The sequence below is a fragment of the Panthera onca genome, chromosome B2 (genome assembly GCF_046562875.1).
Source record: "Panthera onca isolate mPanOnc1 chromosome B2, mPanOnc1 haplotype 2, whole genome shotgun sequence".
NCBI classification, from domain to species: domain Eukaryota; kingdom Metazoa; phylum Chordata; class Mammalia; order Carnivora; family Felidae; genus Panthera; species Panthera onca.
In genome coordinates this window covers 42098101-42119895 of record NC_138343.1, presented here as the reverse complement: position 1 = coordinate 42119895, position 21795 = coordinate 42098101, and the positions used below count along the sequence as shown (strand labels likewise).

The window sequence follows — 21795 nt, the reverse complement described above, 5'->3', positions numbered from 1 at the left end:
TCCATACAAACTGCCCCACACACCAGCTCAGATTCTAAAGGTCCTTCTGTGTTGGGTGTCTATGAGTTCGTCCATAGGAGAAAATCATAAATAGCTGATAACTTAATAAAACTTGGATAATATAAAACATGGTGAGAGAACTCACATAGGAATTTGTGGAAGAGGCTCAAGTGGAATAAATGTATCAAATTTCTTTTCATAAGGCACTCTGAAAAACAGAAAAGGCAACCATAAAATTGGTATGGCATCTACAGCAGAGAGATCGATAGAAACATCTTTGTGTTCAAGAAGATGTCTTGGGACCCCTGGGTGGCCCAGTTGGTTGGGCGTCCGACTTCGGCTCAGGTCATGATCTCGCAGTTCGTGAATTCGAGCCCCGCGTCAGGCTCTGTGCTGACAGCTCGGAGCCTGGAGCCTGCCTCGGATTCTGTGTCTCCTTCTCCCTCTGCCCCTCCCCCGCTTGTGCTCTGTCTCTTCCTATCTATCAAAAATAAATACATGTAAAAAAAATTTTTTTTAAAAGAATATGTCTTATTTTCTGGTTTAATGGCCACCTATGGGCTTCACAACTATAAAGGTCATAATTCTTATTATACTTTTTATTAAACATCAGTAAACCAAACATAATTGATTTTTTAAAATATTAATATAATACACCAACTATTTTTCTTTTAACTTAATGATCCTCTTCTGAATCGCTTTGGCCTACATTTAGTTCCAAGTGTACATCAATCCAAACAGTAAACACTAATAATCTGATTCAGTATGAAACCGAAAAGTCCTCAGATTTGTGGTAACAACAATAGTGACAAAATTAACAACCACCTTTTTGTAGTCAAGATCCTGTGTATAAGTTCAATTGCACACGCACATGTGTGTAGACACTAAGAAACTAGAGATTAACTTTTTAAGGAATTTTCAGCAACCATGTTTTGTTGGAATCTACTCCTTATGAAATATAACATATATAGTACAGAGAGCTACAATTCCTTTATAATTAACTAACCCTGCTATTCACATACACTTACATTGAGAAATTCACTGGTGGGAGAGTTGAGCCTGCTTTGTGGAAGCCTTTACTCTGTTCTGGGTACATATATGGATTATCTCCTGGAGTTAACTTTGGTATTCCATTCCTAGGATCAATATCTGTGAAATATTTAAAAACAAGATTATAAAAGGGACTGAAGGTAATATACAGATAATGCTCTATCCATATGACAACGGAAACAGGGTAATTTCATGTTTTATTATGAAGTACATAGAGGCTTCCTAAAGTTCTGTTCGTGATCATCTTGCCTGGATAATATGAAGATAAAAGTGTCTTGAGAAACACTGTGTTTGGGACATTGTTCCAGAAAGTGTCCCGATTACCCCCACCCCCGGAAAGAACAGTAGCTTAGGTGCAGGCAGGATGTTTTGGCTTAAAATGAGGGGCACTTGGGTGGTTCAGTTGGTTAAGTGTCCGACTCTTGATTTCGGCTCATGGTTCATGAGAAGGAGTCCCACATTGGGCTCTGTGCTGGGCTTGGAGCCTGCTTGGGATTCCCCTTCTCTCTCTCTCTCTCTCTCTCAAAATAAATAAATAAACATTAAAAAAATAACTACAGTTGACCCTTAGACAAAAATAAATATATAGATAGATAGCGAGATAGATAATATAAGAAGTGAATCAAAGGTATCTGCCAAGGAAGAGCAAGAACTCTGCTTAAAATTTGAGCATTGGTGTACTTTGAATCCCTGTGCCCTATGAATCCTAAGGAGCAACTATAATTGGGCTCTGCCTCTCTGACTAGATCTCAGAAGGGAATTAGCTAATGAGGAAGAGCTACAGAAGAGAAAAATCAGTTTCAGGTCAATTTCCCTATCACCCATAACCATAGACAACATTTTGTTCTTCTTCCATGACAACAAATTAGGCCTTTAAGGAACTCCACCAATGGCCTGATCATAGCTGATCATCAGAGTTAACTCTTAATGAAATACATTTTGATTGGATTTTTTCTATAATAAATGTGTTGAATTTCAGTTCATAATGGAAGCTGACTGGCAGTCATAAACGCTGCCTCTCCGTCTTGTCCAAGAAGTAACGAGGGAGAAGAGAATAACGAAGGAATGTCCAGTGCCAAGTTTAAAAATATTAAATGCTGCAAGAGATCAAGGAAGAGAAAAAATGGAAAAGAGACCATTGTATTTGAGGTTTAAGGAAGTCACTGCACATTACCCAAGAACTAGTCACACTAAAACGAATCGAGCCTGTATATCCAACTATAAGTGTACAAGAAATACACAGGACAGAGAAACCTGTTAAATGGTACCAAGGGATGTAATCAGCAAAATCCTGACTGTGACAAACTTTATAGGATAAATAACCTACTTTCTTCACCAAATAAATTGCAAGAAAAAAAGAGGAGGAAGACCTATATATTAAAAAGAGATTTTAAAGACATTTTAATTAATTGTTAAGTGTGGACCTTTTTTGGACCCTGATTCAAACTCTAAATATTTTTAAATTGTGGCATTTGTGAGGCAATTGACTATTTGAACACTGACAATATTTGGTGATATTAAGGAATTATTGTTAGTTTTTTTAAGATATGAAAATGGTATTGTGGCCATTTAATAAAAATAATCCTTGTCTATTAGAGGTATACACAAAAACATATACGGATGTAATTATCTGATGTTTGGAACTTGCTTTAAAATAATCCCTGGGGGAGGGGGATAAAAATTAAATAAGACTAGCCACATGTGATAATTGTTGAAACTAAGTGATGGGTACATCAGGAAACAGTATGGTCTTCTCTCTACTTTGGCAAATGTTTGAAAATGTCCCCCATAAAAAGTTTTTCTTTGTAATAAAGGTGGAATTGGAGTTACCTGTGGAGTTGGGGGAGGAAAGATGTCATATTCAGGGAGGGGCCTATCAGTAGCTTCAAATATAAAGACAGTACTCTATGTCTTAAATGGAGTCAGAAGCATACAAATGATTGTGATACTTAACGGGAGCCCGGGTGGCTCAGTCAGTTAAATGTCCTGCTTGGGCTCAGGTCATGATCTCACAGTTCGTGAATTTGAACCCTACATTGGGCTCTCTGCTGTCAGCACAGAGCCCATTTTGGGTCCTCTGTCTCCCTCTCTCTCTGCCCCTCCCCTGCTTGCTCTCTCTCTCTCTCTCTCTCCCTCTCAAAAATAAATAAACATGGGGCGCCTGGGTGGCGCAGTCGGTTAAGCGTCCGACTTCAGCCAGGTCACGATCTCGCGGTCCGTGAGTTCGAGCCCCGCGTCAGGCTCTGGGCTGATGGCTCAGAGCCTGGAGCCTGTTTCCGATTCTGTGTCTCCCTCTCTCTCTGCCCCTCCCCCGTTCATGCTCTGTCTCTCTCTGTCCCAAAAATAAAAATAAAAAAAAAAAATAAAAAAAAAAACATTGAAAAAAAGAGAAAAAAATAAATAAATAAATAAACATTAAAAAAAACACAAGTGAGGGGCACCTGGGTGGCTCAGTCGGTTAGCCATCCAACTTTGGTTCAGGTCATGATCTCACAGTTTGTGTGTTCAAGCCCCAAGTCAGGCTCTGTGTTGACAGCTCAGAGCCTAGAGCCTGCTTCCGATTCTGTGTCTCCCCTCTTTCTCTGCACCCCCCCCACCCTGGCTCATGCTCTGTCTCTCTCTCTCAAAAATAAATTAGAAATTTAAACAAAAACACAAGTGATTGTGATACTTTATTCTATATATTCAATAAATACTTCATAAATATACCTTTGCATGTATTCAGTATGTATAAAAACCATAAAAAGACAGAAGAAACAAATGAAGGAAGGATGGAAGGGAAATAATAATAAACAAAATTCAGGGGTGCCTGGGTGGCTCACCCAGTAGCTCACCAGACTTCAGCTCAGGTCATGATCTCACAGTTCATGGGTTCGAGCCCCATGCCGGGCTCTGTGCTGACAGCTCAGAGCCTGGAGCCCGCTTCAGATTCTGTGTCCCCCTCTCTTGACCCCTGCTCAGCTCACACTCTGTCTCTGTCTTTCTGTCTGTCTGTCTCTCTCTAAAATAAATAAACTTTAAAAAATAATAATAAACAAAATTCAGGATAATGTTTGAGTTAGGAGGGAAGTGATGGATTAGGGTCAGGACTTGAGTCATCACGATAATACCATTTATTTTTGATAAATACTTGTCACTGGCCCAGTTCTAGTCAGTGAGACATGAGTGGAAGGAAGTCTCCTAAGGACCATATGGGAAAATTTTTCCCTCATTCTAAAAAGGGAAGGCAACAAGAGAGATTCCTCTTTTTCATGTTTTGAAATATAGACGTGATGCTTAGAACTGCAACAGTTCTCTTGTGACCATAAGATGACAAGTGTGAAGACAAAAATCCAACACAACTAAGAATAGCAGCACATAAACACAAAATGAGCCTATTATCTTTGGGGCGCCTGGGCGGCTCAGTCCGTCAAGCATCCAACTCTTGATTTCGGCTCAGGCCACGATCTCACGGTTCGTGAGCCCTGCGTCGGACTCTGTGCTGACAATGCAGAGCCTGCTTGACATTCTCTCTCTCCCTTTCTCTCTGCCCCTCCCCTGCTTGCTCTTTCGCTCTCTCTCAAAATAAATAAATATACTTAATAAAAAAAAAAAAGAGCTATATCTTTGGTGACATCACTGGGCAATCGGACAATATAGACCACCTAGATTCCAAAGCTTCTCATTAAGTATATAATAAATGTCTTATGATTTAAGCCTCTCACAGTTTGGCTTTTGTCTGACCGTGGCTGAGAGCGTTCCTAAGTACTATACAGCTAAACTTAGTCCCTTCTTGGTCTTTCTCTGGTCTTTCGTGTTTAAACCAGTTAAATAAATCTTTCCTATTCTCCCTTATGGCTGCAACTCAGTTGGGGGTGGGGACTGAGCATGTGCACAACAGGCTTACGTGATATCAAGGCTTTGGTATAAGCCTTTGGGTCCTGGATCACTGTCTGTGAACCACCCTGGTGTCTGACCCTCATCTTATCTCTGCTACTCTCTGTAGGTTGGTATCTATTTCTGTTGTCTGCTAAAATGTGTCATCTAGTCTGATCCTCAGGAAGTCAGCCCGCTCCACAATGCATCAGGTGAGACATAAAGTCGTTCTTATGACCCCTGGCTTGATGGTCCACAGAGCCTCACACGGTGGCCTCCTGCCGTTTTGGTTGTGAGAGCTATGGAGCTCTCCTGGCTTGCTCTCTTTCTTTCATTCTTTCTATGTGTCCCGACCTCCACAGTCCTCACGGGGCACAAGAATGCAGCTATTACCCACGTCTCCTGGGTGGGTGAGACCCCGCATCTGGCTTTCTGCCCAGACATTGCCCATAGCTATCACTACGCTGAGGTTCCCCAACCACAGTCTGAGGCAGAAGCCCCAGCTAGAGTCACATCTGATCACCGACTAGATTTTGGTCCCAGGAACTGAGCAGGATACAGGACTCCTCAAAACACCCACCTCAGTGACAACTCTCCCACCTCCTCTAGTATGGCTTCTTATATATTCTCTATCCAGACAAAAGCCTTGATCTTTAAAACTTTATCTCTGGGGGCACCTGGGGGGCTCAGTTGCTTAAGCGACTGACTTCCGCTCAGGTTCCCGAGTTCGAGCCCCGCATTGAGCTCTCTGCAGTCAGCACAGAGCCCACTTCAGATACCCTGTCCCCCTCTCTCTGCCCCTTCCCAACTTCCCCACTCACATGTGCTCTCTCTCTCTCTCTCTCTGTCTCAAAAATAAATAAACATTTAAAACTATTTGCCTGTGCAATGAGTTTAAAAGTCCATTTTAGGGGCACCTGGGTGGCTCAGTCCTACTCTTGATTTCGGTTCAGGTTGTGAGATCAAGCCCTGTGTTCTCCGCGCCGAGCATGGAGCCTGTTTGAGACTCTCTCTCTCCCCCCCTCTGCCCCTCTCTCCCCCGCTGGCATGCTCTCTCTCTCTAAAGCAGAATAAACAAAAAAAAAGTCTATTTTAAATCTCAAAAATGAAAACTTTCTATTTCTTCCTCTTTGTATTCCTGCTACAGCAATCCTATTCATCCACGAAGCAAGGGCTGCCTCCTGTATGGGTATTTCTATGGAAGAATGTGCTATAATGATCCATTGGAACTCAGCAACACTAGGATCTTTCCATAAATCTATTATGGGTAGGTTGGGACAGAGAACTCACCAAGTAACAAACTATATAAGTATATACACACACTCATCTCAAATTACCTTTAATAAGGTATGAAATAACAGAATGCACTTCAGGCTAAGGTTTATGGGCTATTTTCCTTTTGAAGAATATAATGTATAATTTAAATACATATCATGGGCAGCATCTAATTGAAACAAATTATTTTCTTCCGACTTGAATGAAGGTTTCTATTAATAAGTATCTGAGAGAACTTGTCTGATGACTTAAATGTCACATTAGCATTTTATGAAATGCAGAGAAAAACAAAAATGTGGATCAGCATATGTTGTCAGTTCTTTGCCAAAAAGAACTGCCAAACATCCCCTTCACTTTCCTATCTTCCTGGCCGCCCTACAGTAACATGGTGACCCCCCCAAGGGCTGACACCAGCCATGGAATGTTGGCCTGGCAGAACCACAACTCAAGTATTTTCAGACATCGCACAGTCAAGGTCCAGGAGGAAAACATTACCATACTTCTTCCTCCCAAAGCACTTGTCCACCATTCTCTCTGATAGAGACCTCCTGTTGCCGAGGAAGACCCCGTTAAAGAAGCACTGCTTTCCAACGTGGTAGGTGTGGATATTGCTGCTAAACCTCGGGTAAAATGTCCATTCAGGACGGTGCCCATCCTCTGCAAGACATCAGAAATCCTTCCATCAGCTCCGCTCCCGGTCTCATAATGCAATTAAATAACAGAAAGTTGTCCCAGGCGTTCTCTGACTGTACAGCCTTTATCAACATGTTTAATTCCTTGGTTCTACATCAAGGGCAGTGTTAACCTCTGGGGGACTCAGCACGAGAGGAAGGGAACGGGCACCTGGGTGGCTCAGTCGGCTAAGTGTCAGGCTTCAGTCAGGTCATGATCTCACGGTTCACGAGTTCAAGCCCCACATCGGGCTCTGCTTGCAGTGCAGAACCCGCTTCGGATCCTCTGCCCCTCCCCTGCTCGTGCTTGTTCTCTCTCTCTCTCTCTCTCAAAAATAAACATTAAAAAAAAAAAAAAGAGGGGAAGTGGGGAGATAGGTATCTAAGAGGCCTCTTTTTTTTTTTCCTTTTTACCCTCTCCTCCAAAAATAAAGCCACCTTTATGGTTGGAAGCGATGTCTGGAATGGGAAGCTAAGAGACAGTTGTACAAGCACCTATGATCCAGCCTTCGCTCTGATGAGTGGGTAGGAAGAACAGAATGCCCATCAACCAGGGAAGGGCTGGGCCAACCACGGCAACTTAGTGGATGGACCACAGTGTTGGCAGCAACGATGGGACACGCGTGCACTAGAGTGACTCTGGGAAATGAAGACGTGCAACTCTGGCAAATGAGAAAGGCCATCGCGAGACCTCAAGCAAGTCGCCGGACCTCTCAGGCCTTTGTTTCCTCGCTCAATACTTTTCCTACAAAATGGCTAAAGTGGTTTTAAACAATGAGAGATCCTCTAACAGCTCTAGGGTTGTTTGAGAAACACTTGGGCTCTGTGGTGGCCAAGAAAGAACACAGGCTCTGGGGGCAGGTGAGCCTGGAGTCTAATCCCATCACTGTACTTCCCAGCCAGGTGGTCTTGTACGAGTGACTAAATCTCTCCGTGCCTCAGTTGCCTGGGGTGTTAAATGGGTAGGCCTATATTAGCCACCTAGATGTATACGTATTGACACAGAAAGAGGTCCATGATCTATTTGCTCTGAGTGAAAATAGTTTGTATACTATTTTCCACTAGTGAAAATATGGTTGTATACTCCAACCCATGTATAGATAAGTACATACATACCAGCACATACACGCTTCAAAATTCCTCATGGCTACGGGGCCCATGGGGGATACATTGGAGAACACTGGGGAAGGGGTTTCTATATTCTACCTTATATACTCCTTTATTATTTTAATACTTTGCTATGATACTTTTATGGTTTTTATATAAAGCCATGTCAGTTTGGGAAAACATATCATGACAGCTCCCCAGCAGAGCTGCTGCGAGAATTAGAAAACCTGTCTGGGAATGCAAGCTGGTGCAGCCACTCTGGAAAACAGTATGGAGGTTCCTCAAAAAACTAAAAATAGAACTACCATACGACCCAGCAACTGCACTACTAGGCATTTATCCACGGGATACAGGTGTGCCGTTTCGAAGGGACACGTGCACCCCATGTTTATAGCAGCACTATCAACAATAGCCAAAGTATGGAAAGAGCCCAAATGTCCATCGATGGATGAATGGACAAAGAAGATGTGGCATATATAGACAATGGAGCATTACTCGGCAATCAAAAAGAATGAAATCTTGCCATTTGCAACTACGTGGATGGAACTGGAGGGTATGATGCTAAGTGAAATTAGTCAGTCAGAGAAAGACAAATATCATATGACTTCACTCATAGGAGGACTTTAAGAGACAAAACAGAGGAACATAAGGGAAGGGAAACAAAAATAATATAAAAACAGGGAGGGGAACAAAACAGAAGAGACTCATAAATATGGAGAACAAACTGAGGGTTATGGGAGGGGTGGTGGGAGGGGAGATGGGCTAAATGGGTAAGGGGCACTAAGGAATCTATTCCTGAAATCCTTGTTGCACTAGATGCTAACTAATTTGGATGTAAATGTTAAAAAATAAAATTAAAAAGAAAGAAAGAAAGAGAGAGAGAGAGAAAGGAAGGAAGAAAGAAAACGTGTCAAATGCCTGGCACTTTGTGAGTCTTCAGTGAACTGTGCCCAACAGTACAGCAGACTTCTGGAAAGCCCTGGGTATGGAGGCATGCAGAGGGGAGGCTAGGACGTACTCACTTGTCTGCAACTTAAGCAGGCTGAACTCCTTGGGATATTTATCCTTGGGGACTTCAGGGAATGAGGTTTCAGAGGACTGATCAGAATGTGCGGAGGAGGATTTCAGATCCAAATCTGTAGCAGAGCTGGAAAGGAGGCAGAAGGATTAGAATCTTCTATGTGTTTAAATTGGTAGTTAGAATCTGATTTTATATATCTTACGCTAGAATTACGCTCATGTGCGTCAACTAAGCCTACCCCTCCATAAACGTCCATAACATATCATTTACTTACTTACAATTTGAGGAGGCTGAAACAGAGCCCAAAGGTGCGTCCTTAAAAACAGTGTGGTGGTTCCTCAAAAAGTTAAATATAGAATTACTGTATAACCCAGCAACTCCACTCCTAGGCACATACCCCAAAGAATGGAAAACAGAGACTTAGACACTTGTAAACGAATGTTCTTCGCAGTGTGACTCACGTTAGCCATGCAGTGGAAACCACCCAAATGTTCACTGACAGATGAATGGATGAGCAAAATGTAGCGCTGACAAAAAATGGAGTATGATTCAGCCATAGAACGGAAGAAAGTTCTGATACATGCTACGACACGAATGAAACTTGAAATATTGTGTTAAATGAACTAGGCCAAACACAAAAGGACAAGTATTATATGACTCTCCTTCCACAAAATATCTAAACGGTAAATTCAGAGAGACAGAAAGTAGATTAGGTTAGCGGATTAGGGTGGATCAGAATACCGAGGTCTGGGAGAAATTATCGCCTAACGGGTACAGCATTTCTGTTTGGGCTGATGAAAATGTTTAAAAAATAGCAGTCATGGTTGCACAACACAGAAAGGTAATTAATGCCAATGGGTAAAAGTGGATAAAATGGCAAATGCTATGTTAATATATATTTCACCCTAATTTTTTTAAAAAAAGGAATGATGTGGGGCGCCTGGGTGGCTCAGTAGGTTGAGCATCCGACTTCGGCTCAGGTCATGATCTCACGGTCTGTGAGTTCAAGCCCCGCGTCGGGCTCTGTGCTGACAGCTCAGAGCCTGGAGCCTGTTTCAGATTCTGTGTCTCCCACTCTCTCTCTGACCCTCCCCCGTTCATGCTCTGTCTCTCCCTGTCTCAAAAATAAACGTTAAAAAAAAAAATTTAAAAAAAAAGGAATGATGTGCTGATACATGTTGAAACCTAGATGAAACTTAAAAATACGCGCGGCCGGGTTCTTGTGCCGCAGAAAAGAAAGAAAAAAAAAAAAAAATACGATGCTAGGGGCTCCTGGGTGGCTCAGTCTATTGAGTGACCAACTTTGGCTCAGGTCGTGATCTCACGGTTTGTGGGTTTGAACCTCGTGTTGGGCTCCGTGCTGACAGCTCAGAGCCTGTGCTTTGGATTCTGTGTCTCCCTCTCTCTCTGCCCCTCCTCTGCTTGTGCTCTGTCTCTCAAAAATAAATAAACATTTAAAAAAAATTTTTTTTAATGATTCTAAATGAAAGGAGCCAGACACCGAAGACCACATATTCCATTTATATAAAATGTCCAGAGATAAAAAGTAGATTAGTGGCTGTCTAGGGCCGGGGGGGGGGGGGGGGGGGGGGGGCGGGGAGGGGCAGGTAGAGTAGAGGCCACGGTGGGAGTGACTGCTCAAGAGCTTCTTTTTGAGGTGATGAAAATGTTCTAAAATTGATTGTGGTAATGGTTGCACAGCTCTGTTCACTACACTAAAAACCACTGAACTGCACACTTTGAAAGGATGAATTACACAGTATGTGAATTACGTTTCCATAAAAACTGCTACCAAAAGATATGCACGTTCAATAAAACCATTAAATGGAAATTAAAAATCAACAAAGATAAAGGGAAGAGGAAGAAGTAACCAAAAAACAAACCTAAGCTGCAATGGTTGTAATAACAGAGCATCGTGTTTCGCGAAGTTCCTGGCCATTAAAAACAAAAAACCAAAACCAAAACCTACAACAAACTATTTTCAGCGGTAAAAGCAATCACTTCTTGTTTGAGTAGCTTTACAGTTGACAGATGGCTTTGGTCTTCAGGTATAGTTATCAGTTATCAAATCATGGGATGTTTTTTCACGACATCACATCGCTCTCCCGGTTGAAGGGCTTCAAAGCAACGTCACGACGCTGGTCTTCTTTGCTCCCTTCTAATAATCCTGCGATGTAGGCAGGACCCATATAATCATTTCCATTTGAAAAGGAAATAGGGGGCACCTGAGTGGCTCAGTCCACTGAGTGGCTAACTCTTGATTTCGGCTCAGGTCATGATCCCAGGTTGTGGGATCGAGCCCTGCGTCGGGGCTTTGTACTAGGCACGAAGCCTGCTTAGGATTCTCTCTCTCCCTCTGCCCCTCTCCCCACTCGCTCTCTAAAATGAAATTTTAAAACATTAAAAACAAAAACAGCTTAGTTTCGCTTGCTTTTACATCTGATAATGACAAGCATGCATATAACATGTATTGTGTGCCAGAGAGTCTTGCGATCACTTTCCATGCATTACCTCCTTTAATCCTCAAAACCATCCTATGAAGTATTATCTCCGCTTTGTAGATAAAAAACTGAGTCCCAGGGAGGTAAAGTGATTTTCCCAAGTTCACACAGATGAAGTTGGCAGACCTGGGGTTTAAACCTAGACAGTCTGGCTCCAGAATCTAGGCTCTTGCCAAACATGTCATTCTACCTCTTAGACTGTTGGCTTCCCAGTCAGAATTTACCCCAACAGTATGGACTGTACTGGCCTCTTACTTACTCTAGGTGAACGGACACTTTGCCGGGGACTGGAGGCTCACTCACACTAGGACACGTTTCAGCAGAAGATGAGGGGCTGACCTTTCTTCCAGAGGATGTTGTGCCAGCAAAGCATCCCTTAGATTCCAGAAAATCACCTGCAACACATCACCATTGGAGTTCGTTAATGAAACAAAATATCTACCCCTCCATCGTGTCCCCTGGATTACAAAAATTATTTTAAAAAAAGAAAACAAAAAAACTAACGTTTAGGGGCAGCTGGGTGGCTTGGTTGAGCATCCGACTTTGGCTCAGGTCATGATATCACAGTTGGTGAGTTTGAACCCCACATTGGGCTCTCTGCTGTCAGCACAGAGCCAGCTTCAGATTCTATGTCCCCCTCTGTCTCTGCCCCTCTCCCACTCTCTCTTTCTCTCTCTCTCTCTCAAAAGTAAATAAACATTTTTTAAAAATAATGTTTATTGAGCATTTATTGTGTATTGGGGATGGTGTTAACATCTTACACACATTATCCCATTTAATTCCCATAATACCCCACAGACATAAGCATTGCTTATCCTTCCGTTTTACTGATGAGGAGACCAAAGCACAGATGGTTAAGCAACTTGCCTAAGATCACACAGAAAGCAAACATCTAGATCTAGATTTGATCATGGTTCTTATGATACTAAAGTCAAAAATCCTAACCACAATGCTGCACTACACGTCCCTCCGGAGTTTGTCTACTTTGAATTAAGTGGTAGAGATAACCTCTGAATCAAGTTATATTGAGCATCTCAATACAATTTTCCAAAGGATTGATTCATAGAAAGACTGATGAATAATCCAAAGAACTGCCATCAGAAACTTCCAAGAGGGGCGCCTGGGTAGCTAAGTCGGTTAAGCGTCTGACTTTGGCTCAGGTCATGATCTCACGGGTTCGTGAGGTTGGGCTCTGTGCTGACAGCTCAGAGCCTGGAGCCTGCTTCGGATTCTGTGTCTTCCTCTCTCTCTGCCCCTCCCTTGCTCATGCTCTGTCTCTCTCTGCCTCAAAAATAAATAAAAACATTAAAAAAAAAGTCAGATGAATGGATATTGCATTTCTTTATGCATAACTTTAGCCCAATAGACACAACGTTACCTCCGGTGATTAGAAAATTACAAAAAGGGGCGCCTGGGTGGTTTAGTCGGTTAAGCATCCGACTCTTGATTTTGGCTCAGGTCATGACCTCATGGTTCGTTATTTTGAGCCCTGCATCACGCTCTGTGCTGTCAGTGTGGAGCTTGCTTGGGATTCTCTCTCTTCCTCTCTCTCAAAATAAATAAACAAATAAACTTTTAAAAAATTAAAATAAGGGGCGCCTGGGTGGCGCAGTCGGTTAAGCGTCCGACTTCAGCCAGGTCACGATCTCGCGGTCCGTGAGTTCGAGCCCCGCGTCGGGCTCTGGGCTGATGGCTCGGAGCCTGGAGCCTGTTTCTGATTCTGTGTCTCCCTCTCTCTCTGCCCCTCCCCCGTTCATGCTCTGTCTCTCTCTGTCCCAAAAATAAATAAAAAACGTTGAAAAAAAATTAAAAAAAAAAAATTAAAATAAGAGTCAGACTTCTGTGACTCTTGAGTACATTCCCCTCCCCTCCCAGTATCCCCATTCTCAGGTTGTTCAGGGTATGGCATAAAGACTGCCTGCGTCAGAATGACCTGGGAGGCCTGTTAAAAATACAGATTCTCGGGGCACCTGGGTGGCTCAGTCGGTTAGGCGTCCGACTTCAGCTCAGGTCGTGATCTCACGGTTTGTGAGTTCGAGCCCCAAGTTGGGTTCTGTGCTGACAGCTCAGAGCCTGCAGCCTGCTTCGGATTCTGGGTCTCCCCCTCTCTGCCCCTCCCCCTCCCAAAATAAATAAAACATTAAAAAAATATACAAATTCTCATATCCCATCACAAATCTCTCTAAGTGAGGCCTGGGAACCCACATTTTTAATTTGCTCGGTCATGAGAATCATCTTGGGGCACTTATCCAAAACTCAGATCCCAGAGCTCCAACTCCGACCTACAGGGCAAGACCCGGGTGTCCGAATGTTAAAGAAGCACCTCAGGTGGTTCTCAGAGCCGGCCAAGTGTGGGAGGAGCCATTCTGGAATATGCCACAGCACCTACAACAGCCCTAGGTACAGAAAGGGTCAACTGGTTGCCTGAGGTGTGAGTAGCAGGGATGGACTGGAGCCCAGGGGAGGGGAGCTGTGAAGAGGAGAGCACAGGGTCCCGGTAGCCAAAGGCGTAACCACCCACCCACCTACAAACCATAAAAGTAGCGTCAACCAATGTAACACAGACCACACTCTCTGACCACAATGCAATACAATTTTAGGGATCGATAATAAAAAGACAGCCAAAAACATCCATGAGCTTGGAAACTCAAACCACACTTCTAAATATTTCACATAAAAGAAGAAATCGTGAGGGGAATCACGAGGTGCTTAATGGTCAATGACATACGTACTATAAATCAAACTTGTGGGACTCAAATAAAGCGGTAAGTAGAAACTAGAGCCCGAAATGCACCTACTGCATTCCACCAAATATGAGACACCAGCAACTGTAATAACATTATTATTTTATGTACCACAAAGAACAAAGGTTGCCAATTAAAGCAGGAGAGAATGCTCTACCACTTAGAATGTTTATTATATATTTATCGAAGCATTCTTTCAGACTTACTTAGATGTATATTTTAAATACACGTCATTCATGTGCATATTTAAAGAAGGAAAATACAAGCAAAATAAATTGGTTAAGACCTTTTTTTTTTTTTTAATGTTAATATGTTTTTGCGAGAGAGACAGAGCGTGAGCAGGGGAGCAGCCGAGAGAAAGGGAGACAGAGAATCAGATGCAGGCTCCAGGCTCTGAGCTGTCAGCACAGAGCCCGACGTGGGGCTCAAACTCACAAACCGCGAGATCATCACCTGAGCCACTAACAGCTTAAACGACTGAGCCACCCAGGTACCCGGCCTTCTTTTTATTTTTTTTAAAGTTTATTTATTTTGAGAGAGAGAGAGAGCGCGCACGCAGGGGAGGGGCAGAGAGAGAGAGGGAGAGAGAGAGAACCCCAAGCAGGTTCCACACTGTCAGTGCAGAGCCCAACGCAGGGCTCAATCCCACAAACCGTGAGATCACGACCTGAGCCGAAACCAAGCGTCAGACGGTCAACCGAGGGGCCCCTGGTTAAGGCCTTCTTAAATCTTACATTCAAAAGCCTGACTACTGAATCACTTTTCAACTCAATCACTGATGTCCACATTTTCCACCCAAATTGACCTCAGTGCAGCGAGAACATGGGTGATGCAGCACTTCTTAAATAAGTGCTCCTCGATTGCCTCTGGAATTTTCTTCCAAGATACAGACACACCCTCCATATTATTCAGGGCTCATTCAGCAAAGCTTATAAAGACTGCTTCACACCTGCTGCTGGGCCCACAGCTCTGGTAAGACCAATCCAACCTCAGAGATGTTCACACGCTGAAAAATGTCCATCTTAGAACTGACAGGTGGTTAAAAAACAAAGATTCCAAAATTAATGAGCTCACTTGCAATGCAAAAAAAATAAGGAAAAAAGAATAAACCTCCCAACGTGGTTAAAAAAAAAAAGGATATTATAAAAATAAAAGCAGAAATGAATGAAATAGAGAAGATTATCAGAACTTTGGTATGGCTTCGTGGAAAGTACCAATAATATAGGTAAGTGAAGTTCAAGAAAAAACAATTTTTAACACAAGTAAACAGTATTAGCAATGAAATACCATAATCACAAATGGAATAGAAATAACCTTACACATAAAGAAATTGAGGGTCAGAAATGTCCAGTAACCTATTCAAGGTGACAGAGCTATAGAGTATAATTTATAAAATGTAGTTTAATGTCACATAATCAAGATAGTACTGACCCTGACTCTAACAGATTAATCAAGAGAACAAAATAGAAAATGTAGATAGAATAAAACTTTATATAATCGTGGCAATTCATGTCGTGGGGAAAGAATAGATTATTCAAAAATATTGCTGAAACAACTAATCATTTGGAATGAAAATAAAATTAATTAATCCCCAAATAAATCCAGATGAATGATAGATTTGAATATCAGATTTAAAATAAAAGATGTACCTGAAAAAAATGATAATTTAATGTTTACATAATCTTAGACTGGGGAAGTTATTTCTAAGAAAGATATCAAATACAGGCAAAATAAAGGAAAAGATACGTGATTTGAAAACATATCCATTTAAAAGTTCCACAGAAAACTATAAACTGGGGGAAAGTTTATAGCATACACAACAAGAAAAAGAGTTAGTAGTCATGCCAAATTGTGAGTTTTTATAAATTTATAAAATGAAAATAAATACCCAAGGAAAAAATGGGCAAAAGACATGATTAGGTAATGAATTAAACACACACAGGGGCACCTGGGTGGCTCAGTTGGTTGAGCATCCGACTTCGGTTCAGGTCAGGATCTTGGGGTTTGTGGGTTCAAGCCCCGCGTCGGGCTCTGTGCTGACAGCTCAGAGCCTGGAGCCTGCTTTGGATTCCGTCTCCTTCTCTCTCTGCCCCTTCCCCCTTTGCCTCTCAAAAATAAATGAATATTTAAAAAAATTTTACACACACACACACACACACACACACACACACAAATAGCCAATATACATTTGGGGGGGGAAAAAATCCATCCTTCCTAATAATCAAAGAGCTGAATTTAAGCCACAATACCAGGGGTGCCTGGGTGGCTCAGTTGGTTAAGCATCCAACTTCGGCTCAGCTCATGATCTCACCATTTCTGAGTTCGAGCCCCACGTAGGGCTCTGCGCTGACAGCTCAGAGCCTGGAGCCTGCTTCAGATCTGTGTCTCTGTCTCTCTCTCTCTGCCCCTCCCATGCTTGCACTCTATCTCTCTCTCTCTCAAAAATAAATAAACATAAAAAACTAAAAAAAAGAAAAAAAAAGACACGATACCAGTATTTGCTAGGAGTCTGCAAAAACCTAAGATTGGCAGAGGTTAGAGGAATGGTGTTCTTGTACATTGCTGGTAGAAATGTCTCCATCTTACTAAAACGCACTTTGGCCATATGCATCCTCCAAAGTCCGTGAGAAGTGCACTTTTGATCCAGTGCCTCTGTTTCCAGAAACATAGCTATGAAAAAAGTATGAACCTTATCTATAAGGAATCAGAAAGGATCCACATATGTAGAGAAGACAAAAGCAAGAGCAGATATATCTTCTAGGTTGATAATCATATGTAAGCTCTGAGTTATTACAGCATTTACTGATAATAATTTTTGCCCCTGGATTTTAACAGTGGTTGCCTTTTCGTAGCATGTAAACATTCTAATTGTATATTTGCCACTAGAGGACTTACGAGTTCACCAAAGCAAGAACTGGTTGCTATGGATGACATTACAAAACAAACACTGGGGTTTTTTTGTTTTTTTGTTTTTTAGGGGCAAAATTTAAATATATTATATAACCCTGAGCAGCAAGCAGTGAAATCACATGTACAAATTTAGCATATTTCCTTGTTTGCTTAAGAAGCTTTGTGTTGGCAACTCTCTAGAAAGTGGCCTGTGGCTGCTTTGAAAGGGAAAGCTTATCTGACAGGCAAGCATAGGAAGAGCGGTCTCTCTTCTAAACAGGCAAAGGGCACATCCTCCAAATCCAGCTTACTACAGGATCTTCCCAGAAGTAACTCAGCCTCTACAGCCTAGAGACACTTAAACGTGGCCTCTGGCTGCCTCTCCACGTGTCCTCCAGTAGAAGAGGCTGGAATTGCAAGTCTGACCCCTTCTGTTCTGACACTGATGCTCGCCTTGTGTAAAGGTAACATCCAGTTACTTCAAGTAAGTCAATTACCTCTCCAGCCCAACTCCCAACACCTCCCCCCCCCCCCCCCCAGCTCACTAGGCTGAGATGATACAAAGAAGCTAAGGCACATGCTTCTTGAAAATGTCATCATCTAGCATGATAATTGTTATTCAAATTCAATGTCCAGGAAGCCATAAAATGGGAAATTCTAACAAGTTGCCAAAACACAATGATATAAGAAAAGATGATTCAACAGAAGGGACCGAGAGAAGGTTCTGGCGACTAGAAAGAAATTTAGGGGGAAATGGAGAGTTTAGAAGAAAGTCTGTTTCTTTGGTACCATCTGTGGAATCCACGCTAATTATTTCCATTTCTTTAGGCAGGAATAACACCTTACATAACCAAGGAACTTTCACGTACTTGTCATCACAGCTGATTTACACAATAGCATGGTCTGGCAGGGAGAAAATGATACATCAAGCCAAGTTAGCTTAATGTGGTTACCTTTTAACCACTCAGTTTCTCACCCCTGCTTATCTGCTCCACAAACAGCCTAAGGGTCTAGGACTGTGGTTTTTAACCCTTCAGATCACAGACTCCCCTGGAAAGTAATGAAAACAACAGCCCCCCACCCCTTGCTGGAAAAATGCATATACACCCACAGTTTTGTATTCATGTTCAACTGGTTTGTGGAGCCCCTTCCTTCCCGAAACCCCTGGACTCCATGTGAAGCTGAGTTCAGATATGGTCTCCTGAACGGACACACCTACATAGCAGGAAAGGAAGTCATGACTCTCTGGTTAATGTGGTCTGGGGATCTCAGACTCTGGTGCTCCTCCAGTACCCCTAACTCAGAAACACGAACCCCCTCTCCCCCACCTTTAAAACAGCAGCTCCCTCTGTTACCTGAGCTCACCATGGGAACTGCAGAAAAGCCTAGAGCTTAAAGTTAGAATCCCCAAACCTTTTTCTCTTGCTGACCTAGCCACATTGGGCACTTTGGGTTCCAACTCCCGCTCTTCTGGTCCCCGCTTACAGATGCATATGGTAAGTCATACCTCCCCGCTCTCTGTGCACTTGTGAAGGAGAACGAGGAGACAGAAGATCTGTAATACAAAGGGCCGAGGACCAACCTATGATCTGATGGGGCACAGACAGAACATTCTACAACATTCACTGTTTCCAGCATTCAGGCCACTCACCTATAAAGGCCAACCTAGGCATACACTCATTCCAAGGTTTTCTGAGAGACTGTGGCTGTTCTGCTTCACGATTCTGTTCTCTAGAGGCAGTGTGCCCCCCAAACATCCTCCTCAGCCTTCAGAACCAATTAAGGAGCCACTATCCATTATTTTAATTTAAGCCTTTCCTTAAAATGTTCATACTTTTTGCCTGAGCTGCCCATCCAATAAATAGTGCCACAAATCTAGTAATATTTGAGCAAAGAAAAAATTAAAGGACACAGGTTTGGGGGGCCAGAAGACTGTGGTTAATCCTCAGATTTCCATTTATTGACCGTAGCACTGGGCAGGTCAAAACTCTGGCTCCCCTGACCCTTTTTTTTATTTATTTATTTATCTTGAGATTGAGAGAGAAAGAGTGAGTACACAAGCGGAGGAGGGGCAGAGAGTGAGGAGAGAGAGAATCCCAAGCAGGCCCAAGCCCCATGTGGGACTTGATCCCACTAATGGTGAGATCATAAACTGAGCCAAAATCAGGAGTCTGACGTTCAATGGACTGAGCCACCCAGGCGCCCCTGGCTCTTTTTACTCATTAGTAACATTCCTCTGGGCTGTTATGAGAGCCAAGGACTTAATTTGTGAGTCTTAATCTCTGCTTTGAGCTGCTATCCGCTTCATCAGATCTTGGGTTAAGAGAGACATAAGCTACTTTTCAAAGACTACTTTCATATGCCCGCAAACTGGCCTCCCTGTACGCTTTAAGTGGTTTGAACTTCCCGGCTCTGGTATACTTGGATCTGGCGACCAAATCCACACCCAGCCCTTCTGATTTCTTCAACTCAACTGTATCTCTTCTCCATCGTGGTCATGCCAGGGTCTCCTTCCTCTTGAACCTTCTCCAGCTCTCTGCTGCAGGTCGCTCTGGAGATGGAGGGGAGAGAACAGTCCTGGGGACCTTTTCCAGGGTACATGGACTCATCTATGCATGTGTTGATTTTAAGTACGAAAAGCAACCCGGAGACAAAGAAAAGACCTTTGTAAGAAAGGCATCAAAGAAAGCAAAGAGAAAGTCCACAAGCCATTGAAAGTCAAAGAGGGCAGGGGTGGCATCTTAATCAGAACTTCCCTCCCGCCCCCTCCTCGGGCTTTTCTCAGGTCGGGATGCCCCCGGGGTTCCCGTGGGTTCTCTCCGCCGCCCACACTCGCTGCCCCGCCGCCCAAGGTGCTCCTTCCCTTTCCACCTCCGGGTCTTCCACCCCTTCCCCCAGCGGAAGCCTCCTCCGGCGAGGCTGCGAGATCAACGCACCCACTGGCAGCCGAACTGCCACTGCCGGGCGCCGGGCGGGCGAGGAACCGGAGCGGAGGGCCGGAGGGCCGCGGGGCCACCTGCTTCTCCCGCGGAGACGCGTCCGGGGGTTGCCTGGACACCGGCCGCAGCCGCGCGCGGCCGCGCTGCGTCCCGCCAGGCGCGCTCCCGGTCCTCCTGCCTCCGCGTCCGGGGCGCTCCCGCCCTCCTCAGGCGCCGGGGGTCCCCCGAAGGGCAGGGCTACTCGCCCCGGCTAGTGGGGGCGGCGCCATCAAGGGCCCCCGGAAAAGCTGCTCAGTGTTTCTGGATTTTTTTTTTTTTAATTTTCTTAAGAGTTGTGGGTTTTCTCCAGGCAGATGTCATTATTGGAACCGTAGCCTCTGGTGGCAGTGAAGGATGGGCCGTCCACAAAGCCTGCAGATGCCTGTTCATAATTGGCACTGATTAGGCAGGATCACCTACCACTTTTCTGGGCCAGGCGCCCTGCTGGATGTTATCTTCCCTAAGCAGCTGCATTTTTCAAAATAGAAAGCCGAATTTGAGCAAGGACTTGCTCAAGGTCACCGAAAAAACTAGGATTCATTTCCAAGTTTCCTCACTCCAAATCGACCACTCTTTCCTTCATACCAACTCGAATGTATCTCTAATTCTTTCCAGCATCTAACTAATCTTGCATGGAAAATTTTTCTCCAAGTCTGGCTTACGTCCCTCAATTCAAATTCAGACCTAGTTTCTCCCTTGGTGAAGTGGAGGGAAAAATTAGACCATGTTTTTATTTTTGATAACAGTTTTTTTCCGATTATAAAAGAAGTCATTGTAGAAATCTTGGAAAACATAGAAAAGTAGTGTTGATACCCAGGATCCCACAATCCTAAATCACTTCTTCTGCATATCGATTGCTAGATAGCAAACCATCCCCAAACTCTGTGGCTTTAAACAACCATCATCATGATTGTTAAACCCTGATTCTGGGGGTTGGCTAGGCTAACCCTTCATGTGTGGGGGTGTCTCATGCAGTTGCAGTCAGAAGGTAGCTGGAGCCTTCTCATTCATATGTCTGGTGACTTGTGCTGGCCATCAGCGGGGACCTCCGCTGGGGCTTTGGTGTACATTTCTAGCAGGTTCTATAGTGAGGTCAATGGGAGTGGCCTGGTCTATAGCCCCCAATTTCCCACTCTGACGTGCAGGACCCCATTTTGTGTTCACTGACTGGGATCAGCTCTGAGAAGGGACAACCGACAGAAGGCAGGGTGGTGGTGTAAGAAGGTTACAGGCAGAGAGGGTCCATGCTGGTTCTCCCTTGGCTCAGGTGCCTCCTGTGACCCCACCCCCACCCCCCAGACCCTTGACAGCAGCTGGGGCAGCTCTAAGAATTAGGTGCTCAGGGATTCAGAAAAAACTAGACGGCAGACCGGGAATAGTATCAAATAAACTCTACCCTGTTCCTTTTGGCCAAGGCCAAACGCAAAATGCCTAAGAAATCTAATCCTAGAAAGATGGCATTATCTGATGGCTGAGTGGTGAGGGACATTGGTAAAAAGCCTCTTGTGTTTGGTAAGCCTCAGGAGTTGCAAGCTAAATTGGGGAGGAGGTCTTAAACACTACCTCTCCCCCCAACAGGATTGTAAGCAGCCCATAGAGGGGAGCCTCTCCCAATGTCAAGAAAACGTCACCGCAAGCCCTCATTGAACATGCTTATCCAGTAAGCACACAGCAGAGGGCAGTGTAAACCAGGCCATGGAAAAT

The 21795-nt window shown here is 43.7% G+C and overlaps 1 protein-coding gene across 6 annotated transcripts in view; it reads right to left on the bottom strand.

The window, feature by feature from the left end:
• The window catches only part of SPATS1 (spermatogenesis associated serine rich 1), a 28390-nt gene extending 8134 nt beyond the window's left edge, over positions 1-20256 (bottom strand). The window contains exons 1-7 of one of the 6 annotated variants that reach the window (XM_078446958.2): positions 20050-20256; positions 19588-19776; positions 11740-11875; positions 8981-9105; positions 6676-6837; positions 1029-1149; positions 146-208 (exon numbers count right to left, since the gene is read on the bottom strand). In XM_078446958.2, coding sequence (XP_078303084.2) covers positions 146-208; positions 1029-1149; positions 6676-6837; positions 8981-9105; positions 11740-11875; positions 19588-19714 — 734 coding nt within the window. In that variant the 5' untranslated portion in view covers positions 19715-19776; positions 20050-20256. Of the gene's footprint in view, positions 1-145; positions 209-1028; positions 1150-6675; positions 6838-8980; positions 9106-11739; positions 11876-19587; positions 19777-19984 lie in introns of all 6 variants that reach the window. The other 5 variants (XM_078446957.2, XM_078446953.2, XM_078446954.2 and 2 more) reach the window with 5 other exon arrangements.
• Between the last annotated feature and the right edge of the window lie 1539 nt (positions 20257-21795).